General features: G+C 41.0%; 1 protein-coding gene across 1 annotated transcript in view; it reads right to left on the bottom strand.

Annotated features, from left to right (window-relative positions):
• Positions 1 to 22,122, bottom strand: part of RUNX1T1 (RUNX1 partner transcriptional co-repressor 1) — a 132,819-nt gene extending 110,697 nt beyond the window's left edge. Inside the window, 2 exon segments of the mRNA XM_046023573.1 lie at positions 21,954 to 21,978; positions 21,980 to 22,122. Coding sequence (XP_045879529.1) covers positions 21,954 to 21,978; positions 21,980 to 22,075 — 121 coding nt within the window. The 5' untranslated portion in view covers positions 22,076 to 22,122.
• Between the last annotated feature and the right edge of the window lie 1,911 nt (positions 22,123 to 24,033).

Below are 24,033 nucleotides of genomic sequence, written 5' to 3'. Positions count from 1 at the left end.
TTCTTCAAAAATCTCATTTAAACAAAACTGTGTATACAAAGAAAGTCACCATTAAAACTCAGGAATATAAAAAATATCCCTCAAAAGAAATGAAAGTGGTATACTTATACAAACACACACACATACACACACACATTAAGCAATGATTAGAATCACATAAATAATATATTCTTCCTTCATCTCAAAATCCATAGAGTAAAATATTGGCTGAAAGAGACAGAGACCAAAGGAGAGAGGAATACAAAAGCATGCCTGCTTGTCTGTGTTCAACACAAAGAACATTAAATGAAAACAACTGGCATGCTGCCAAATTCCTATAGAGGCAAAGAGATTCAAATAAATTGATTTCACGCATCACACTGACCTGGGATCAGTGTGCAGTGTTACAATAAGCTCAAAGCTCCATGTGGGGTAAAGCCCATTAATGCTATCAGACCCCTCCAACATGACCAAGAAAAACTAAAAATAAACCCAGACACTCTCAAAAACCAGCAATTTTACTTCAGAAATAACTTTCCTCTTTTCCTAATAAAGCTAACCAATATTTAAGGGTGCATAGCACCACTTAAATTAACTTTTTTTTTTAATCACCCTTTTAAAAATACAAACGTAGCTATTGAGACCCATACAGTATCTATAAATTGGAACTGCATCACCAAGTCACCCCATGATATGAACACAAATACGCACCACCCTGCAACAGAAGTTTCTTCTGTCTTAACTGTCTCCCATGCTATTCCCCTTGTATCTTTTAGACAGCTAATGGATTTAAAAAAAAATTTTTTTTTTCTTCAGTATGACAACTACTAGACCCTTAGTGTTTTCCTTTAGTGGCTTCTAAGAGCAAGCTCTCCCCAGCTGTCCTAAGTCCCCCCCCCCCACCCCCAAAAGGCAAGCATCATAGGAGACCAGTTTCAAACCACATTCTAGAGGACCAAGCATTATGCTTATCTGGGGGGTATGCTTCAAAACACTGGGGGATGAAACATAGAAGCGTTTTGCCTTTACCAGCTTCTACCTAAGCTGGTGGCTGTACCCGCGGCATCATTCCCGCTCCCCTCCTCCCCACCCCCACAGAAGGAGATGCGTCTCCTCATGACCCTCCCCCCACACCCTCACCACCACCACAAACTCAACACACAGACCAGACTCTCTGGCGCCACCTCAGGCCGTTCTCACTTAGAACCCTGACTGTTGAACTTCACATAGTTCTTTACTTTTCCTGTCTCCAAATTACAAGGCCAGGAACCCAATGGATTCCAGGTGTCTGCAAATTTAAAGTATATGATTTCTGTTATTCTCTACTTCTTAGGTCAACTTGAATCTGAACCCTATACTTCTATACACCCATTACCATTACAAAAAGGAAGGAAAAATAACTAGAAGAAAAAAGTGTCGATGCCACCTAAAATACAAAGAAAACCCAAAAGCTATCCCAAGTTATAAAATATATGTAAATATTCTGTGTGTGTGCGTATACTCATCATTTTTATGCACACACATGGATAGGAAAGACAGAAAGTACTCAGCATGGTGTCTGATACTGATGCTATCCATTCAGTATTTGCATAGGATAACAAATAATATGCATTAAGTCACTTTAAAATGTGTGTCTTTGTCATGCCCTTTTGCTTTCAATATGGACCTTCCCTGATGCCATGGTTCAATGCCAGCAACGCCTAGACAGAGCCCATGAAGACCAGAGGAGGCTCTGACTGTAACAGACTGGGGGAGGGTAAAGTCCAGGACGCTCTGGATCTGCACCACTGGTTCAAGTTTTTAAACCCGATATCCTTTACTATTTGTAATCCGCACCTTAGGTGATTTTATCATACTATTAAGAGCTCCCACAGAGACACGCGAGGCAAAAAGTGGTTATATCCTCTTTTAAAACAAGTGCTTTCTTCTGATGGAAGATGAAAAGGAACAAATTCCCCAGCAGTGGTTGCTGGTGTTGTTGTTGTTACTATTATTATTACTAGTTTCCATTAAGACATTGACCCCTTTCCTTCTATTTTCAAACTTCAGAAGTCTAATCAACCAAGATGTGAGTCCACAAAAAATTAATTTTTCATAACAATCGGACATGAGGTAAGAAGGTAGAAACAGAGGTGAAAGATGGCTCGACTACTTAAGACAACTGAATTCCTTGCCTTCTCTCTTGAATGTCTGTCTCTCGCTAATTACTGGAAAAGATCATCCTAAGAGGAAGGAGGGGGAATGAAAGGAAGAGAAACACAGAGAAACTAAATCACCATTCAGGCTACCTCAAAGGATTCTGTAATTATACAGAGAATTATTTCATTTTCTATGGTCTTTCAAAAACAAAAACAAAAACAGCCCCACTTGCCAACACCTTTTTGGAAACTTACAGAACAAGCCAATAAGTATTTGTAGGAATTGAAAGAGTAGATACTGTGGGGTGGGCACCAGCAGCGATATTTCCAGAACCATGGCCACAGATGGTAAATATTTTGCTACCCCTCTTTTCCATGTAGTCAGGCAGGCAGTCAAAGAACTTCAAACATCCCTTCCCAATCACTAGAGTGCCAACCACTATTACACAACATCTGTGTTAACTCTCAACTTTTTCCTGGCACCGTTCATCCTTAATCGTCTGTGCTTCTGCACGAGCCACTAAACCTAAAACTGAGCTGGCTGCAGGAGGCATCAACTCTCTGGAACCCATAACTCAGGGTTCTCCTTAATTCTGAAATGCTGCAGGCTTTAAGAAGTCTCTTGCCAAATGGTAATAATATACTTAGTTGAGAGTTACTGTTTTCCTAAAGTTAGATTTTTTTTTTTTTTTCAATGTGCTCATGGACATGAATTCTGCTTAGGAAGTAACATTCACCTAAAAGTTAAAAAAAAAAAAAAATCCAAATCAATCAGAAGAAATAATAAATTGAAACGCACTTTCTCTCCCCTCTTTAGTCAACAAACTGTTTCAGAAAACACCATCTCAAGTTACAATAAACACAGAAATCATGGCATAGCTTTCACTCTTTAACTCCAAGTATTGCTCAGCTTATAACAGATGTATTATGAAACATGGCAAGAAGCACTGCAACAAGAAGAGGGTGGGAAAAAAATTTGGTACTTGATCATTTGAGATCTTCAGACCCAAAGCTATCAAACAAGGGCTCCCCCAGCCAGGCTGAGTGATCCCCACCCAATCCCATACCCGAAGATTTCAACGACAATTTTTTTTTAAATATAGAATACAAATTCTTTATTAACAGGTTCTAGAAGAAATAAGAAAAAGAAAAAAACTTCACAATTATAATTTATTGGGAAAATAGAATAAATTTCTTTTTTTGTAAGTAAATTACAAAATCAAAATATTTGTCTGTTCCTTACCTTGACAATATTCAAAGTTCCCCTTTTTCCGGCAGTCACCTATTACTAAACTCAGTGCTCTCCAAGTGTTTCTTTTGACAGATATCATTCTCCACCAATCGCTCTGCTAATTTCCTCTCTCCTTTTCTGACTGGGACAGATATTATGTTCACCAGCCCAGAGATCAATCTTTTCTATTGACAACAACAAAGGGAAAAAAAATGCATATATCACAACCAGTCTGAAGTATCACACCCATCCACTTACACGATATTACTAGACCAGTTTTGTTTTGTTTGTATTAAGAAACAGACACAAGCTCTTCCAAAATTTCAGGAGAATCCAAGACAATCACCATTTTCTCAATTCCTATAAGGACATGCTCGAAATTAAGGTCTCTTAATTCTCTAGTCATCTGATTCAAAGCTAGACACATTCTGAAACTGACAACTCCTCCTCCTTTAAATTGATTTAAAATATATGTACATCGATACCTTAAAAGAATGTGTTAGCTTTTACCTTGTTCAATAAAAAATTAAATAATCTGTCAAATATTATGGTTTCTTTACAAAAGGCTTTGAAACATTACGTGTTTATTTTATTGTATGGAATTTACATGCAAGTTAAATTCTATTTCAAAAGAAAGTGGTGTCCATAGTGCTTCACTATTCTGAAATTTAAACATTGCCATTATTAGATAAAATACTCTAAAACAACTGAAAATAGTCACAAATAATCTATGGAGTCAACTAGTTTTAAAATACTAGTAACAACAATTATTGGTGAATCATTTTACTGAATCAAAAAACTTCCTCTACTTTCTCTTTTTCTCTAAAGCAATGTGAATTTTCTCATTTTTCGTGCTAGATTTGGCAGCTTTAGAATTCATTCATTCATCCATTCTCAAATATTTATTGAATGCCTATTACTCACCCACTATTACTACCACTACCATGTGTAGAAAAAAGTATCACTATTTAATTCTTAAAATTTATGAACTATAACTCAAGCACAATCATTTGCACATAAGGGAGGAACTCAGTAAATGTAAAGGAATAGAGATTTATAAAAGCAGTCTCAAAAAGTATTACTAAAGCTATTGCTATTATTTTTTTAAGAAACCAAAGTACTCCCTAGAAATTAAAATTGGTGAATATATTCTGATACATATAAACAAAATAAATAAATAAATATCAATGTCTTTTACAGGACACATTATGATTCCATATCATGAAATCAGTTGTTCCTTATTCATTATGGTAAAAATTAAGTAAACAATGTTTAGGAAAAATACAGTATTAGGCATTTCTTAGTTGAAACAGCCTTTAAGCTCAACAAAGATCACTAAGACAATCAGATGAAACTTGGGAACATTTCGTTAACCATGTAACCTAACAAATGACAGAGTCAAAATTTCAGTAAGAAAATGACCCAAATACATAGATACACGTACCCATATGTAAAGAGTCAAATACCAGACATGAGGTGGATGCAAGGGAGGGAGACCGGAAGTCAATACATCTAGATGTCAAATGAGTATTTCTGGAAGATGGAAATAGGGGTAATTCTCTACACAATCCTATTTCCAATGTTTCTATACTAACGTAAAAACATTTTATAATGTTATAAACAAATATTACGGGAGAAAAGGAAAAAATAGAAATTTTTCTTCAATTCAATGATATTTTGTAATATTTTGTGCTTCAGCAACCACCAACAAAAGCCATCAGAGAAACCGATAAAAGTGGATCATGACAGTGTGGGCCCTAGTTAATATCTCCAGTGAACAAATGAAAGAGGCGAAACACATACAAATCCCCTAGAGTCTATTTCTTCCTTCTCATGGCTGCTAAATAGTGCCTAATGTCCAGGTTTATTAATAAAAATGGTGTAGAAGATCTCAGTTTTGAGGCACATAAAAGTACAACGTGGATAAACTTCCTTTGGAAGATAAATTTCTCAATTATAAATGTATAGCCCCTCCCCCATGCAGCATATACTGTTTCACTTTTGAATTTGTGTCTATTTTAATCAGAGCATTCTGAAGTGAATGGAGAAAAGTTGGCAGGACAGTAGTGTTACAAAATATTTTAAATGTGCATGTTTATAAACTCTTTAATGTTAACATGGCATAGAAATACACATTCAAATAATATACAATGCGAACCTAAAGTTACCCCCAGGATTCTCCCCACTCAACTATTTTATATATGCAACAATGTATCATAATCAAGAGAATGACCCTCCCCCCACAAAAAAAGTAGCAGAAACTAATATTTAAATTTTTAAAAACTAATGACTTTAGAGTGTTAAGTTTGTGTTTTATACACCCAAGACATTAAATAGTCTTCCAAAATGAAATAATAATCAAGTAAGTAATGGTACTGAACACAATGAAATATACACCCAGACATCTATGATACACATCCCACACTAAAGTCTGTATTCCCCTCAAATGATAGTAAAATGTCTCTCTCTTTAATAATTGCTTTGTTCAGATCCTCAGCTCTCCAATTTGTTAAACACCATGATGAGGGGAACATACACGGAGAAAAGTTTAAAAGCTAAAACTCCACCAAGGATAGAATGCCTCAAACAATTTGTAGTTCTACAAGAGTGTTATTAAAAAGGCTCAACATGTTGTATTACCATGGAAATTGTGGAAAACATACATTCCCAAACAAATATTACTTTTTCTCAATGGTATGAAGTAATGAAAACCACATGTGTAAATCTGCGATCCGTGCAGTAGTTCAAGCTGCCGCTAATAGAAAATACAGAAAGTGAACTCTGCTATATAAAGGATTCTTGTTACAGAAATATAATGTGAAAACCAGATGCAGGCAGAAAACCTTAATCACAGATGGGAATGTAATCACTGGCATACAGAATACTTTTTTGATCAATCTTAACCATATGCGCAATGTATTTATTTTCTAAGGAATGCAATAACTTGAGAGAACCTTCTATTTGAATTCAGTTAACCTCATATTTATAATGCTTTTATCTTACTCCCCCATCCCTTCAATGTGTACACTGAGCCAAGGTTTTAAAAGGAAGAGTTGCTAGCCTTGGCAAATCATTCTTGTATCAGTTTATCTTTCAAAAATTTAATGGGATGTAAAGACTACACACATCAGAATCAACCTCAAAAGAGACCAAGTGCAGTCCCCCATTATGGAGTTTCTCAGTTCCCGCCAGGAATCCCTTCACTGCCTAAGCACATTTCTCTAGAGAATTAGATCAACATTTGGGGCAATTTTTCCTTTAGTCAATAATATGTGTATAGCTACTCCACAAATGAACTTTTTAAAACACACTCTTGTATCAACCTGGATTGAATCAGACCTTAACTTCTCTCTTTCCTTTCATAAAAACATTTTATAGCAATAAAAGACTGCTCCTTTACCTAAATAAAAACACAATTAGTTTTGTATTCCAAGGGGAACCATCACAAAAGGAACCTGTTACATCATACGTGACTTAGAAAATATTACCTTAGTAAGTACAGTCCCTGACACTGGATTGGCGCTTACCTTTGTCAAAGCCTCCATGAGCTCACTGGTAGGACAGTCCTCCTGCATTCCCCCTGATCCGAAGTAGTCCACCAAGCACCATGTATGCCACACTTTAGATGACGCTTAATTTCCAACAGGAAGTCATTAGGACACTATGTTATTTGGGTGTCCCTCATCATAGGTCACATGAGCTAAACTTCAATATCCCGGCTATGCAAGCTTCCTTAACCTTCTATGACAAACTCCTCCAGATTCTCCTCCTCTCTGCTAACTGCTCATGGTCTGGATACATGCACAGACACATACGGTCCTTAGCCTTGTGCCATTCAGATATTCAAGACCCTCTGTAATTTGGCACTAACCTACGCTTTTCAGGCTCTGTTCCAACCACACCCCTCCAGGATGGAGCTCTTTGCTGGATAAACCCCCACCCCCACCCCAGAATGCGTCATCTCATCTTTATGGCTTTGCCCATCAACCTCAGGCCTGTTCCCAGAGACTGCTGCATGCCCATCTTCTTCTCAAACTCAGGTCTCGTTCAAGTATTACCTCCTCAGAGATGATTTTCCAACCACCCAAAACAAAGTCTCACCAATACCACCAGCCCCCTCATCATCATCATCAACACGGATTTTTTTTTTTAAGATTTTATTTATTTATTTGACAGAGATTGCAAGCAGGTAGAGAGGCAGGAAGAGAGGGGGAGGGGAAGCAGGCTCCCTGCTGAGCAGAGAGCCCGATGAGGGGCTGGATCCCAGGATCTTGGGATCATGACCTGAGGTAAAGGCAGAGGCTTAACCCACTGAGCCACCCAGGTGCCCCTAACACTGATTTTTAATTGTCATCATTGTATTTAACACTATGTGGAATCATCCTATTAACATCTTTACTGTCCGTCTTCCTCCCCCATCCCTAAGCTGTGAGCTCTAGAAGAGCGGTAGTCTTGTCTGTTTTGCTCATGGCTCTATTCCCCATACTTAACACTGTACTGGACACATAGTAGTAGTCCACAGAAAAAGACTAAAACAAATGAAATTTACCTACTGAAATGCTATAAAGTCCGAATGAATCACTGTGGTCTTCATAGACCTTTCCCTGACCCCTCCTGGGCCCACGATCACTTTCTCTTCTTTAAATTGTAATGGAGGGGCGCCTGGGTGGCCACATTGGGCTCTCTGCTCGGCAGGGAGCCTGCTTCCCCCTCTCTCTGCCTGCCTCTCTGCCTACTTGTGATCTCTCTCTCTCAAATAAATAAATAAAATCTTAAAAAATAAAATAAAATATAAATAAAATGGAAAAAAATAAAATAAAATAAAAAATAAATTGTAATGCCATTTATGATCCATATCAGGCTGGCAGCCTCTCCCTGCCAGACAGTGTTCACCCAAGCCCATTCCCACCAGTACTGCACATACCTAGGCCTATATGGGAATCACCCAGGGCATCCTGGACGGTGAGGCAATGAGCAGTAGGAACCATGATTAAGAACTGCAGCATAAGTCCACACAACCTGTAGGAGTAAATGCACTATGGTGGTTTTTACACACAGGCTTATCTCCTAATCGTGTTTACCAATTGAGTTTTCTGTTATAAGAAAATGATCTCACCTTAGTCCCTGTCGTTATGTCTTCAGACCTACCCTGATGCACTTTACTCATTGTACTGAAAGGGCCACGAGGGAAGATGGCCATGTTTATTCCACGGTCTTCATACCCAGTGCCTAGCATGGTGCCTGGCTCACAGAAGGTGTTCAATCAGCCAATATTGAATAAATGATAATCAAATACTATCAAGTCTTTCTGCAAACCCTTTTCTCTTGTAGTGAAAAAGCATTATTTTAAAATCCTTCAAATACTACTTTATGGAATAAATTAACCAGAAGGCAGGTGACCAATCTATTTGTTTTTAGTCAAACTGGCAATGCAAGATGATCCATGAGTTAATGAACCAGGCAATTTTAAATAGTAGGAAGCTCTTCAGTATCTCTTCTGTTATAGGTTATACTTTAATTTCCAATAAAACAAAATATCCTAAAACAACTGTGGCCTACACATACTAACCACTTGGAGTCCACTGCATGCATGTTCTGGGGGGCTAGAATCTCAGTTTTTACACTTACTTATCAGTTATTTGACCTTGGACAAGTCACTTAACCTCTCTAAGCTTCAGATATAAATCTCTAAAGTAGGACAGTAGTACCTAACTTACCAGGTTGATATGAAGATAAGGCACCTACAAAGTGCCTATCTTAGGACCCCTCCTACAAGCACTGTTTTATCCCATGGGCTCAGATTCTGTCATTTGATAGTAGAAAGCTGGTAATACCTATTTTAATACAATTTACAGCATTAAAATAAAAGCATTAGGTCATGACTCAAAAATGACCTAGTAGTACCATTATTTCTCCTTTTTGAAAGTCACTACTGTACAAATAGTGATAAAAATATTTATGATCAGTCAACAGTTCCAAAATATGTGGAACTAAACCGCAGGTCCTAAAACATTTTGCAGTAAAAAGGGAAAACTACCACAAACTAATGTTTTGCGACTTAAAAAAAATTTTTTTTCACTCCTATAATTTCATCTGTGGAGAATCATCTCTGGGAGACAAGAGAAGAGAGAACCAGTTATTTCCAAAGACTGATTTCTCCAAATAAAGGCATCGATTCCATGCTGGCAACTTTCACATGAAAGAAAAATGGAACTTTGAAAAGTATCTGCATGCAGGGTAGATGGTCACACATCTCAGAAAGGCGATCTACAATTGTCCAGCAACAGACATGGTCTGGTTGCTGCCTCTGGTTGTCAGCTAATGTCTCTCTCCCTCCTTCTTCCCTCTCTTTCCTGCCTGCCCCACCCCTCACCCTGCCTCAGAAACATAAAACTGTGGAACTTTTTTATACTCTAAACAGTAACTTCTCTAAGTTGTAGCAACAAGTCTTGATAATTTTCCATTTTAACTTTAGTATAATTCCCACCTGCAGTCTTTGTGGTTGGCCCTGTTCATGGGGGAAATCCCTAGGTGGTAGGATTTGAAGACTTCAGCAGAGTGGTATTGCGTTCTAGAACAGAGAAGCCTGGGAGTCAGAGAACCTAGGTTGGGACTTTGCCCAGGAGTGACCTCCAGCAAGTGAAGAAACCTCTCGGACTGATTTACAGAATGAGTTCGCTCCCAGGTGAGGTTTAATTAAGACAATATGTGAACCTCACTCGGAAAAGACCTCCAGAAGCTGCTCCACCACCCGCATTAAGAAAACTGAAGGTGGCTCTTCTGAAATGATCTCTTCAAATGGAAATGTGAGCAGGAAGGAGAAAGTGACACTTTTCATTCACTTCCACATTCAGAGTTCCAGAATCCTGGGCAGCCACGGATTCTGTCATACTACCCCAGGACCTTCCCTGGTTCTGAGGCTAGTTCATCGAGCAGCAGAGCAGCTGGGATCCCAGAGTGACAGGGAACAGGAGACTGGGGTGCGGGCTGGTAGTAAGTGGGTGCGCAGGTTACAAGGGAGAAAGCATGCAGCCTGCAAATCTCCCCAGAAAACAGACCTGGTCAACTGAAGGATGGAAAACGGCCCCTGGCAACTAAGGGATAACCTGGGGGCATCTGGAAGAGGAGAAGCAGGGAGCAACTAACATGGCTTTTAGCCCTGCTGGGCCCCTAATCAAAGGGACAACTCTAGCTCATAAATATGTCTATACACATAATATTTTCCTTACAGTTTCAGGGTGCTCATCTTTTACAAAAAGCATATTTGTGAACTTCAGGGTAAAGAAGTAAAGTAAAACAGGTACAAGGAAAATAAAACGTGCACATATGAACATGCAAGTGATGTGACCCCTTCACAGTCTGCCTGGAGCTGATGGTGCACCTGGGGTTCCTTTTCTTTTGTTTTTGTGTTTTGATGACTGAAACTTACAAGCCAGACTATAGCAGCAATAAATTGTACATTCTATGATAAGAGAACACAATAAAAGGGACATCGAACAGGACCAGACCATCCATTAAGTATCTGCTGGATGAAGGCAACAGAGCAGGAGCATCCAGAGACAAGAGAACGTCCTACAGGGGGTTTCTAGAGGAGGGGTGGGCGGTTCCAGAGTGGTCAAGTCCAAGTCTAAGAATAAGCAAGATCTTATTAATGGTTATACTCCATACATATCACCTCGTGGAATTCTCATGACAGCCTTATGAGGTCATGCCAGGATTATCCAGAGGAGAATTATTTCCAGATGAACAGGGGGAGTAGAAGCAGGTTCAACAAGTAGTACAATACTTGAGAGGGGAGTTAGGCCCCTTCCCCTCTACACTCCACACTGCCTTTGGCAGGGAAGACAGAAGCATCACTCTGCCCCCCCACAAAAGGCAGAGTCCCAGAACCAGTCATTTCCAGCCTGATGCTACAGTCTCTAACTTTACAGTAAGTGAAACAGGTACAAGATTTGCAAAAACGCTCAGAGGACCAAGGGGTCATACAAGTCTCCTTCCAACCACCAAGGCCCAGCCCCCACTTTCTTCCCCAAAGTAACTATTATGGTCAGATGCTTGCACCTATCTTCACAAGTACAAGTATATGCATATTTTTCTAGACAAATGTAGCATACTGTACACATTGTTCTGCTCCCCGCTTCTCCCAATTTCACCATATATCTCAGGAATAATTTCACATCAACATATATAAATCGCTCTCATTCTTTTAAACACTATAGATGGATTTTTATGCTGAGGTCCTTTTTTGACTGCCTATGAGTAATTCTTATCAAGCACAATTGACAACAGAGGAAAACAGTCTTAAAACATTCCATTCTGACAGATTTTATAACAAAACCACAAACTCCAGATTTGGTCTAAGTTCAAAAAGTAAAAACAGGAAAAAAAAAAGGGGGGGGAAGGGGTTGGGAGTCACCTGGGTGGCTCAGTCAGTTAGGCCTCTGACTCTGTTCTGATTTCAGCTCAGGTCATGATCTCAGGGTCCTGAGATCAAGCAAGTATTGGGCTCCCTGTTGGTCCAGGGAGTCTGTTTTCTCCCTCTCTCTAAATAATTAATTAAATCTTTAAAGGGGAAAAAAAAAAAAAAAGATTCTCACCCTCTCCTTCTGCCCCGCCCCAATCAATCAATCAATCAAGTGAAAAAGAACCACCAGTGTTGGGGTGCCTGGGTGGCTCAGTGGGTTAAGCCGCTGCCTTCGGCTCAGGTCATGATCTCGGGGTCCTGGGATCGAGTCCCACATCGGGCTCTCTGCTCAGCAGGGAGCCTGCTTCCCTCTCTCTCTCTCTCTGCCTGCCTCTCTATCTACTTGTGATCTCTCTCTGTCAAATAAATAAAAAATAAAATCTTTAAAAAAAAAAAAAAAGAACCACCAGTGTTTTTACAAATTAAATGAAACTGGACAAAACAAGGTGAAACACCCTGAAATAATGCTATCTAAATGAAGCAGACCTAAAAGTCCCCAAACTGGTAGATTTTTGTTGTTGTTTCTGGCTCTGGGACATCCTGGTTTATAAGCACACATCAGCTCTTTCATTAACTCCTCCTGACTCCTGACTCTCTGTTCCCTGCCTTCTCTCCTCTACATTACGTTAGGATTGAATGAAATTTCATAAATTATCCTGTAAATAAAATCTCAGTGTCTAAAAAAGGTAAAATAGGTAGGCTGCTCCGGCAGAAAGTTAAGGGTCAGACCCAGCCCACCTGACCACTTTTTATTCCCCCCACCCTGGCCTAGAGGTACCTACAAAAAAAAGAAGGAATCTCAGAACAGGTTAAAATTCTATGCAAGAAGCAGAAGCACATAAGGGAGCCACATCCCAGAGAGAGTAATAAAAATCCTCAATGCAATAGCTACTCTTTAAAGAAAACCTACCACTTGACAGCCCTATCACCATATTCCAAAAGTGGCTACAGACCACAGGAATCCTGGGGCAGGGATGTACGAACAGGCCCTGAGACCTCTTTCTGGAGTCAAATGAGACTCTAAGTCTATGTGGAGTAGGGAAGCTGCTCCTGAAACCTCCAAAGTGATTCTAAATTCTGGCAAGCTAGGGGTGCCTGGGTTTCTCAGTGGGTTAAGCATCCAAGTCTTGATTTCTGCTTGGATCTTCATCTCAAGGTAGTGGGAGGGAGCTTGACATCAGGCTCAGCGCTCAGTGGGGAGTCTGCTTGAGATTCTCTCTCTGCCCCTCCCCATGTGAACTCACAAGTTTTCTCTCTCTCGCTCAAATACATAAACAAATCTTTTAAAAATAATTTAAAATATTCTGGCAAGCCAAGTGCACTGGACACACAATCCAAGTTGTCAACTCTGCTACCCGAAACTCACCCCTGTATCCAAGTTCTAATTATTATTCCTCCGCAGTGCATCATATTCGCCTCTTCCTTGCCCTTCTGCAAACCCAATCCTGGTCATCCTGAAGCAGTAGCTAAAAAGTCTTAGCAGCAGCCACAAGCTTCCTGCTTGGCCTTGGCCTCCAGTCGGCCCCCCATTCCCACCCATCTGACTGAGCACAATCAAACCAGCTCTCGGGAAACAGGACTTTAATTGGGTCCATGGTTTCCCCTTGTCTAGCACAATTTTTTGTTGTTGTTGTTTTTACTTTGGATTTATTGAGATCTATTTCACCATGGCATCTTTCGTCCAAAAGAAGCCTAGCTAGAAAATCTAATATATAAAGCAATTTGTCATTAAAGCAGAACCATTCTGGTTTCCCAGTGCCAATGAAAAGGTGACAGCCCAGGCCAGGCACCCTTCATGCCCAGTCCTACCCTGAGGGGTCCCATAGGACAAGTTTTAAAAACTTCTGGCCTCCTCAGAAGATAAAGCTTAAATCGAAATGCTTTGTATTCAAGACACTTAGGTACTTTCTGCTTATTTGCCAATAATCACCCATGGGTCCTCTTCGATAGAGCCACATTCTTCAATTTACTCTCTCTCCAACCCCACTCACTCCACCCCTATAGTCCTCCAAAAACCCCTTCCACGTCTGGCTTTCTGCATCCACATTCCTACTTTATAACTGCCCACAAGCCCAAACAATAACTTTACTTTGATCAATTCTGTCTTAAGACAAGCTGAATTACCACTCACTCCCCACTCTAAAATCTCATTTACTATACCATTTAAACGGTTAAGCCATTAAGCCTCCCTAACGTATGTAGCAATTTTATTCGTCCTTAGGGGGTTTATCATTCAGTGGGAATTAAGTACACACTGAATTACATGAATACCTGCTAAACATATACAGTGTATGTGTATGCAAACCTACGTGTATGTAGTCTGCATCTCCCTCTTAACAAGAGGCTCTACACATAGTAGGCATTCATTAAATATTTATCAATTTATTAATTTACTACTGATGGACAGCCAAGAGTAAATATTTTTCTTTCAGATATTCAAAAAAGGGTCATTACTAGGACTATCTCAAAAGCATATACTTTTCTTAAAAATAGGAAAATCAGGTTTAATGGGTTGTTCATTTTACTGTTTTTCATTTATATTTTTCCCTGATATTTTATACCCGCTCCCCCTAGCCAACTCAAAGCTTGCCTTGGACAACTCAGTGCAGACTGATTACATTTACCTTACATTTAGACCTGAACAGACCTACCTGTCCTTATATAAACAAAGGGATGAGAATTCATTGTCCACATTTGTCTCCCATCAGAGGTCAAATGTGGATCTCATCTCTAAATAAATCTAGCTAGAGAGGAGAGCGAAAACGTGTGACAGGTAGGCAAAGGGGTTAGGTGGGAGAGAATACTTGTGTGACACATGATAAAAGTTACAGAATCCTAATAGTCACTTGAACACTTTCACGGGAAAGAAGGATTACTATGTCAGTCTGATAAACATCACAGTTCCAGTCCCAATATCATCTGCTGTTCTTCCCAGCTGTGTTTGCTCATCACTGTGTACATAACATATGCATAGATTCAGAAAATAAACTAGCAGTCTTTCATGACCTGTCTTACAGCTCACATCTTCCCAGATCTTGAGGTTAGGGGAAGGAGTAGAGTACAGCAAGTTTTAATCCACAGAGGCCAACCCACTTTCTAAGACTTTGTCTTTACAGCACAGCTTGCACCATGCTTGTGACATCCACTGGGGCATGACTTTCCAACCACTGATATTCTCTTTGCCATGGGACATGCATTTGAAATGCCCTTGTCAATGCCACTGCCCTGGTTCCCTGCCCCCAACTCCACACCAGCATCTGCAGGTACCATTCCCTCTCTGCTTTCCTAGTATCTCTCAGACCTCCTCCTTGAGTATCACCAGGGGTGCTCTCCAAAATGTCTAGTGGAAGGGACTTCCCAAGCACTCTTTAGAACAGCACCATACAGCTAGTTTTCTCCCCAAGTGCTCGGCCCACCGCCTCTAGCTCATCACTGCTCTGGCGTCGTTTCCTCTCATGTGGTTAGTGCCCACCACCTAGCTCTTGGGCTTCTTTAGACAAACTGCCATTACAGCTCATGGGATCTCTCTGAATTCGCTGATGCAACATTCAACCCCATCAAGTTTGGTACCAACGAAGAGTTCACCACCTACGTACTTTGAAGACATTCCCTTTGGTGGCAACAAACAAACAGAAACCACTTCAGTCTGGCCTCTCACTGAACCTTGAATGCCAATGCACAAATCTTCTACAACCTATGAAGCAATAGTAGTTCCTGTGGCTTCCATTTCTAATGACAGATGAAAATAGCATTACTTCCCAGTCCTGCCAATTGCAGATAGTCCTAGTAAACAGAAGAAGTTCCTACTGCTATCTTGGATGATGCCAAGGTGCTTTCTTGGTCAAATCAGAAGTATAAGGATGCCGCAGCCTCTAAGTAAGAAAGTCCAGCTCTAGTCATTATTATCAATTTCACAAATTAAGATTAAACTTCCCATAATGTCTAAATTATGTACAAACTAAAGTAGGAAATCAAAGTGTTACTGGTAATAACTGGGCTTTTAAAACCAATAGCAGACTATGTCTTCAGATGATGCAATAGGATAATTTCAGTCTTTCTTTCTTAAGAACTGATTCCTCACCAAACCATAATGTGTCCTTGTTCATTTAAATAAGCTGTTACTTACCCGGTTCTCTCCAAAAAATGGTTTAAAGAGGCCATTTTCTAAATTTCCAAGTGACTTGGGTCCAAACCTTCTAGTGAATGCCCAGGAAGCACAACCAATCACCACCAAGCATTAGCTTCCAGCCCCTCACTCCTGCCCCCAAGCAACAAGTTCATCTTGTCCAGCAGCCATGAGGTGAAAGCATAAAAACTATCTGCCTTGAGCAAAACCTGAAATCCTCAGTTCCTTCTCACTGCATAAACCCACTCATACCTTCTTCATTCACCTTTCTAAAAAGGCACAGTAATAACTAAAATTTCAGACAGTCACCAGTATGTTCACCAGGATGGCTGCGGAAAAAAAATGCCTCCCTGTTCCCAACGTCACTTCTTTATAATGGAGAAGAGTAAGGAGATAATGATGTTCTATATGGTTCTACTTCCCAGCCATATGGAGATCAGGAGCGCCCCACCCCCTCACCCCCCAAATTAAAAATTCAGGATTTTTTTTTTCATTCACTTAACCATGGGAAATTCTTAAAAGCCTACTTCCAGCATCACACATAGACTCAGACATGTGAGAGATGAGAAGCCTAAGGGTCCCTGAAATCTGCCCTTCATTTCACTTTGGAAGAATTCACCTAAGGGGTGGCATGCATCCCAGGCCACACAGCAAAACAGTGACTGAACTGGAAAGGGAACCCCAGTTTACCCATTACTCAGAGAAATGAACACACACACACCGTGTCCTTTCTTTTTACATTACGTAATTACACCTGCAAGCTCCAACTGTGTGGAATCCCTCTCCTCTTAAGAAATGACCAGGAATTAAAAGGTAAAAAAAAGACCAGGAAGTTGGCCTTGGCCGAACTGGGAGATGCAGATGACCAACCGAGATGAAGGACACTAGGCAGAAGACAACTCAAGAGTGCCGAGTGAGGGCGCCTGGGTGGCTCAGTGGGTTAAGCCGCTGCCTTCGGCTCAGGTCATGATCTCAGGGTCCTGGGATCGAGTCCCACATGGGGCTCTCTGCTCGGCAGGGAGCCTGCTTCCCTCTCTCTCTCTCTCTGCCTGCCTCTCTGCCTACTTGTGATCTCTCTCTCTTGCTGTCAAATAAATAAATAAAATCTTTAAAAAAAAAAAAAAGTGCCGAGTGAGATCAACAAAGGGAACAGTCTGATACCTCATGGCTTCGGTGTAGTGCAGGAAGGTGGTTTCAGAGGAGGGAATAGAATTTAGTAATGGAAAAGCTTGGATTAGGAGGTATTGAGGGATACAGACTGCCATACTCTGGGCGTGTCCAAGGATGGCTGTTGGGCGGTAGCCAGTGGGATTCCTAGGCTGGGGCAAGGGCAGAAGAAAACAATGGATGCACAGCTTATGGCTGCTAAGGAGAATATTTAAGCCAGGTAGGTATTCAGAAAATAAGCCTCTAATTATTCAAACTCGGGAACAAAGTAGGTAATTAAATTGGGGACACAAGGCGATCTCAGCTTTCCATATTGAGGCAAAAGGCCAAGCCAGAAGGCCAACTACAGCCAGTCTCTGAAGTGAAATGAAATGCTGCTTTATAATTTGCTTAGAAATCAGCGATGCCAATGTATGTGAGGGTGGACCCCAGGCTCATAGTAGGTCTCCAATATCTGTCAGCTCCTCCTCTCTCTCCCAAGACCAACAACTAGGGGGCAGCCCTTGAAAGCCCAGAGCGCACTCAGAAGTGGTCTATGACCCAGCTGTTAAAAGATTAATGAATCTAGTCAATCACATTCCCTAAGGCACTTGGAGATGCTGAGATTGCGGGACAAATGGGAAATTTTTACATTTGTGTGCTTATTCAACAAGATCTATATTCTCAAGGCCCTAGTCACCCAAAGGGTGATTTGCCTTAGGGAGCCTGACCAATATGAAATCTATAAAACGAATGCCTGCTTGACTCCCTCATGGGCTGCATTATAAGGTAATCTCAATTAGAACTATCGAAGCAGGGGAATTTTTAAAAGTTGGTCTCTTGCAGTCCATGAAAAAGGTTAGTGGCTCTCAGCAGCACTGACAGTCTGAACCTTCCTCACAGGAGGGTCTCGTGCCTTAAACCTCAACCGTGGGGCATTACTGCATCAGTGGTTCTCATGTCAGAGCCTGGACATCACTTTTTAAAGCAGGCACATTTTGAAAGGCATTGCAAGAGGCTCCCCCCCCCACCCCTGTTGGTGCATTATAAAGTTCTGAGGCTTCAACGCTGAATGTGGCTCCAGCACAAAACAACCCATTAGAAGATCACATCCCAAAATGATGGGCCTGTGTCTGTGAAATAAACTTTTCTGACACCGATCTGGGATTCAGCGTCATTTCTTGAAAGTGGCAAAGTACTTGGTGCTGTACCAGGGAATCCACCCACGTGGCTGCCCGGGTCTCTGAGAGACATGCCAGCACAATATGCCACAATTTGGCTTCAAACTGGAAATTACGTTGCTTAAAAGCATTATTTGTTGGCTGGTTACAGACACGGATCACAGGTACACACACACAGTACTGTTCTTCAAACCACTTCTTCTTTTCAGTTGGTCGTGCAGAAGAAACATCACGTTTGTTAATATCCACTCTCCTCCTGTGTCCCAATGTCTGTCTCCCCTTAATCCATCCTGGAGATACTCTGAGTTTAGCTGTGAAGAGTGTGTCTGGCCATTCAAGTGTAAAGCCACAAAGCTACATAGCCTCCAATTGATCCTAAGCAGTGATCACGTCTCAACCTGGACAAATTACTATAGCCACAAGTCAACCCAATAGCAATTGTGGATAGAGTCAATATTGAACCTGATCCAAATTTCATCAGTCTTCCTTTGCCCTTAATTCTCTATACCCAGTTTTACACAGATAGCAATGCCATTCATTTTCTTATTAAAGGGATGAAGTATTATCTGTATTATGATTATTTAAGATGTGTTAGAGTTTTCTTCTTCCTTAATACTAGATGATTTACAAAGAACTTGTCTTTCCTAGAAAGGTCACTAGTAAAATGCATCCAATTTTTCTCTAACGTGGTGCTTTCCCTGTCCATAAAACTTATTTGATTAGCAGTACTATAGAAGCTGAAGCTTTTGTATGCAGGCACTCAAGCATAATTTAATCATTTTATTTAAGCATGAAAAAAATTATTCTGAAAGCCCTGTTAGGTAAAATATCCCCGATTAGTTTAAACTTACATTTGCAGGTATATTAAAGGTAAAATAAATCACAGGATGCTTACTATGCAATAGAATAGTGTTAACTTTGTTATAATAGTCAGCAGTAAGTTAAAAAATTATAGTATTAGAGAATGCAAGGAATAGCTATCTCATTTTAAATAACTATATTTAAATAGATTATTTAAAAATAAATTTTGCTTTGTGTGAACCCTTTTTATATTACCAGGATTGTCACCTATGGAAACCTCTTTCATAGTCAAACAAGATGAGGTCCTAATTGCATAATACCATTTATCTGCTGAGGATAAAAGTGCCAACAAATGAAAATGCACATTAAGCAAGAGATTGTCAGAATAGAAAATTGTCTTTTTTAATTTTTTTTTATTTTTTTTTTGTTTTTTGTTTTTAAATAACCCACTCACACTAACAAAAGACTGCAGTAGCTTCCAAATTATAGGCTGTTATTTTTAGTGGAAGTAGTTCAATATTCATATTGGAGCAGATGTAGCAGTTTAACAAAACAGCTCTTCAAATCCTGCACAAATTGAAAACAGGAAAACTGATTGCATTTTCTCTTATCACTTTCCTTTTCTGAATTGACACTTTTGGCCTTCTGAAAATTTACACATGGCTTTCATCTCAACAGCACCTGCTGATCAAATAGAAACCTAACATTTTCATGAAAATGGTATAAAGGACTAGTTTTGTTCTAAACACTGCAAAGGGCATCAGTTGCCTACTTGATGGCAACAATTGCTGTGTATAAAGCATATTCATCATATGTTTATATTTTCATTAAACTTTAAAAAAAAATACGTTAAGTCCCTTCTGGTTTTCTTCCCATACTCACTTTTGTATGACTCAAATTTCTTTGACTCAATTCTCCCTAATATTTAGCTATATTATGCAAAGACTATGTAAAATGTACAAAAGGGAAGATTACACTAAGAAGTTAAGGACAATACTTACTATCTTCTCTGCCTCTGCTGGGAATATACACATGTTTATTTTGACATATTACTGTCTATGCATGTCTATGGGCATAAAATACACACATCCCAACTTCATTTTCCAACCACCAAAAGAAAACAAGAAACAAAAAAGTCAAAGTCAGGTTCTATTTTTGGAAGGGGCCTTACACATTCTTTTTATCAGAGACAGCTTCAGCAGGTGCTTTAATGTTTGAGTACCCCGAACTGGGAAAGAACAAGTCTCACCCAAGCACACGCTGGCAAACACCTAAATGATGTGACCAACCACTCCATATAGACACCACCGGAGGAGGTAAAGGGAAATCTTGAAAATGGGTATTCTTATAGGTAGCACGTGAAGATTAATAGCTAGGATGCTTCTCAGATTTTTCAATAAAAGTGCTCCCCATATTTCTCTGTAACATCCAATTCTGGGTAAAATTAAAGGTGCTCCTAAGATGTGCTACCTGTCAGTTTCTTAGTCAAAAGAGCTCTACCCCTTCTGAAGGATTCCAGGCTGTCCGTTCCCATTCTGCCTGGGTGATAAGGTAACCTGAAGGCAGAAATGACATACAGTAATATATGTGCCACTCTGACCAGTTGGTCTGTGAATTTCAGTGTTTCATCATGCTCACTGAGGCAACAGCAAACCTGAAATGTCAATATGTTCAGTCAATGGAAGTGAAATAATGGGACTCTATTGTCTCACCCAATCGATCTGCCGCTGTCAACAAGGAAACATGCCCCCCCCCAAGGCTTTAAACAAATTTTAATTAGGCTATTAGTTACTGGATCCTATTTACCTATGGAAACACCTATCTCCATGATGTGTACGAGGCAAACAATTTTTTTTTTCACTTTTATCCATTTTAAAAACATTACAAAGTTGACACTATAATTTTTAGAAATACACTCATGAGTCAATAAAACATTTTTTTACTCTTTTTTTTAAACCCATTCCAAGGGAAAAAATTCCGTGTCTCAAATCCAAAACACAAATCTACCTGACGGCGTCAGAATTTTTTTTTTCTCTAAACCATGTTGAGACCATACTATCAAATCGACTAACTGCATATTAAAAGTAGTCTACATTTGCTTTTCTCACTCATTCAAGTACCACCGCTAGCATCAGTTCAACACCCATTCAAAACAAGTCACACAAAACCCAACACTGATGATCCATTCCAAAAGCCACTACCCTTTCTGCTCAGTATATCAATCTGAAACACAAGGGGGTAAATGAAACTCCTGTTAAAATAAGGGAGATGGTGCTGAGAAGGGCAGGGGTGGGGGGTGAAGAGGAAAGAAGACGTTTCAGTCATTCAATTTCCCCTAAGTTCTATGGCCCTTCCCTGCACCAGGAGAGAGACAAGCTCACCTTAAAATAAAAATTAAAACAAACTAATCAAGTTGTTAAGCAGCTTCTTCTCTCCCCCTCTTCATCTAAAGGCTTCAGCATTCAGTCAATAAATAATCTATTGTTCCCCCTTTATCGAGTCTCTTTAAACCTATTCAGACTGGCAAAACTAAACCCAATTAAAGATAAGGCCCTCCAGTAATCTCACCTCGGTGAGTCCTGTCTGGATAGCAGAGGTGATGGGAGATAGCGTCCAGGCCAGGACTGATGCCTCCTTCTCACCCCGCACAACAAAAGGCAGATTTCTCTTTCTCCCTCTGCTAATCTTTAAATGTAAATTCTCTCCGCCCGCTAAGAGGAGCGACAGATAACATGTTACATCTTCACTTCTCCTGGTCTTATCGACTTCTGAATCATTTGGAAAGGGAGAGAGGGAAAGAGAAAAGCAGCTTCCCCGCTCCCCCCACCCCCCCCCCCCACCCCTCCTTCCTCCCCGCTCGCCTCCCCTCCCCGTTCACGGAGATTACCTTCTGGCAAAGGAGCGCAGGAGAGGCGGCCGCAGCCGAGGCGGCACCCAGACCGCGGCTTTGTATTCATTAAACACACATCGGAGCTTATCAGAAGTAAAAGGCTTGTCAGGATGGCACATTGTGTGTGAGTGAGTGTGTGAGCGCAGGAGGGAGAGGAGAGAAGCCAACGTGCATCAGGGTGATTACAATATCAGCAGGGCCCAGATGGAGGCAGGAAAATAAACAGAGGGTGCGTGTGAGACGGAGCGCGAGAGGGAGGAAAAGTGGGAGAGAGAGGGAGAGAGGGAGAGGGAAGAGGCACAGGCTGGAGGGAAGAAACCGAAAGGGATGGTGGAGGTGGGGGCTCGGGCCCCAGGATGGGGGCAGCAAGTGGGCACGAGGGACCCTACAGCTGGCGGAGGGTGACAGCCAGGGGTGGGGGGTTTGCTTATATCCCCCAAACTGCCCCTCCTCCAAGAAAAGGGGAGGAATCCGGACTAGCCAACTGCATTTCCCTGTTCCAGGGCCAGACTGAACATTTTGGAGGTCCTGTCAAGGTCAGAAGGGATCAAGAGCTCCCTTTTTGGCAGAGCATAACAATGAGACATTCACCATCTCACCTCCAGCCCAACTGCCACAATTTGCAAAACAAACCTATTTGAGTCCTCACAGCTGTTAAGCAGCCTTCCAGACCAACCATGAGTGGAAGTTCTTGTGCTTCTCTTCCTCAGCCCCAATACCCCGAAATTCCACCCCCCCCCCACACACACACCCCAACCCACACCAACAGACAGAAAATCTCTTGCCCTGGGCTTGAGAGTGTCCCGGCAGAAGAGTTGTGCTGCGGGCATCACTGTGATAAGGACCACTTGTGATTGGTAGCTACAGGTGACTCCTAGACACCTGCTCCACCTCCAGAAATTGTGTGGGGGAAGGGGGTTCCCTATGTGTACATCTGAGAGTCTATTTTGGAGGTGGGAATTTGAAATTGAGGCAATCAATCTCAGCCTGAGCTGCTTCACAGCTCCTCACCCACCCAGCGCCCAAGAATCAATCAGAAAACAAGCAAGGGCTAATGCGCCTTGGTCAGACCACAGTTCATCCTCCTCCACCCCATCAGGGTCAGGAGGGAGATACACCTGAGTAGTCCCAAGGGAGCCCCTTTTCACTTTTAAATGCGTCCATCAGACAATCTGAACATCTGATCAGATCCTTAATGGAGTGCAGATAATGCAGCAAAGAAGGTTATTTTATTGGGGGAAGGGGGAGTGTTTGGTTGTGTTGCATTTCAAGGCACTGAAGCTTGGTTAAGGAGCTCTCATGCAGTATGAAGAGCAAGTTCAGAATGAAGTAGCCAATAAACTGCATAATTGTTCATGACATACACTGTAGCCCCAGCTGCAGTGACACTCTGGGTTATAACACAGTGTATGCATGGGTCTTGGTTAAGGGACAAAATGGTAGAGGAGAGGGAAGCATAAGATTAGTTAGTAGAGAAAAAGAAGAGGAAGAGAGTCTCTTAGAGGCAAATTTGGTAAGAGGCCTTGTTTAGTCGAGCACTCCCCTGCAAAACACTTCACCAAAAAACAGCTGCATGGGTGGTGGCCTCCCCACCCCCCCAGCCCCAGCCCCACGCTCCCACGCCAAGAGGAGAATTCAGAAAAATTCCATAGGTAAGACAGAGTGAAAATAAGCTGGACCTAGGTGGGGGAAGGGCATGTGTGAAAAATCTTGTCATGCAATGAATGTCAGATATAAAGGGGTCTGCCACAATCCTCCAGTAATCCAATAATGTGGAAAACCTCATGGTATCACTGAGACGAGAACAAGGTAATATTTTTCCATAAATCTTCAAAAAGTGGCCAGGTTCAATAGAGAGAGAGGGGTGCAAGGGTAGGAAGTAAGCCATTTGGCAGGGCACATTACAACATCAAGTGAACTTTAAATGGGTGAAAATCGGCCATTCTAACATGTTTTAAATTTAATAACGGATTTCTGGAGTATCATTTTAGTTCTCATAAAAGCTCACCTTTCACCTTTTCTCTAGCTGTTATAGAAAACTGCATTCAGAATAACCAGATGCAATCACACATACCTT

The sequence above is a fragment of the Meles meles genome, chromosome 1 (assembly GCF_922984935.1).
Source record: "Meles meles chromosome 1, mMelMel3.1 paternal haplotype, whole genome shotgun sequence".
Classification (NCBI taxonomy): Eukaryota; Metazoa; Chordata; class Mammalia; order Carnivora; family Mustelidae; genus Meles; species Meles meles.
This window is presented reverse-complemented; position numbering and strand designations above follow the sequence as displayed.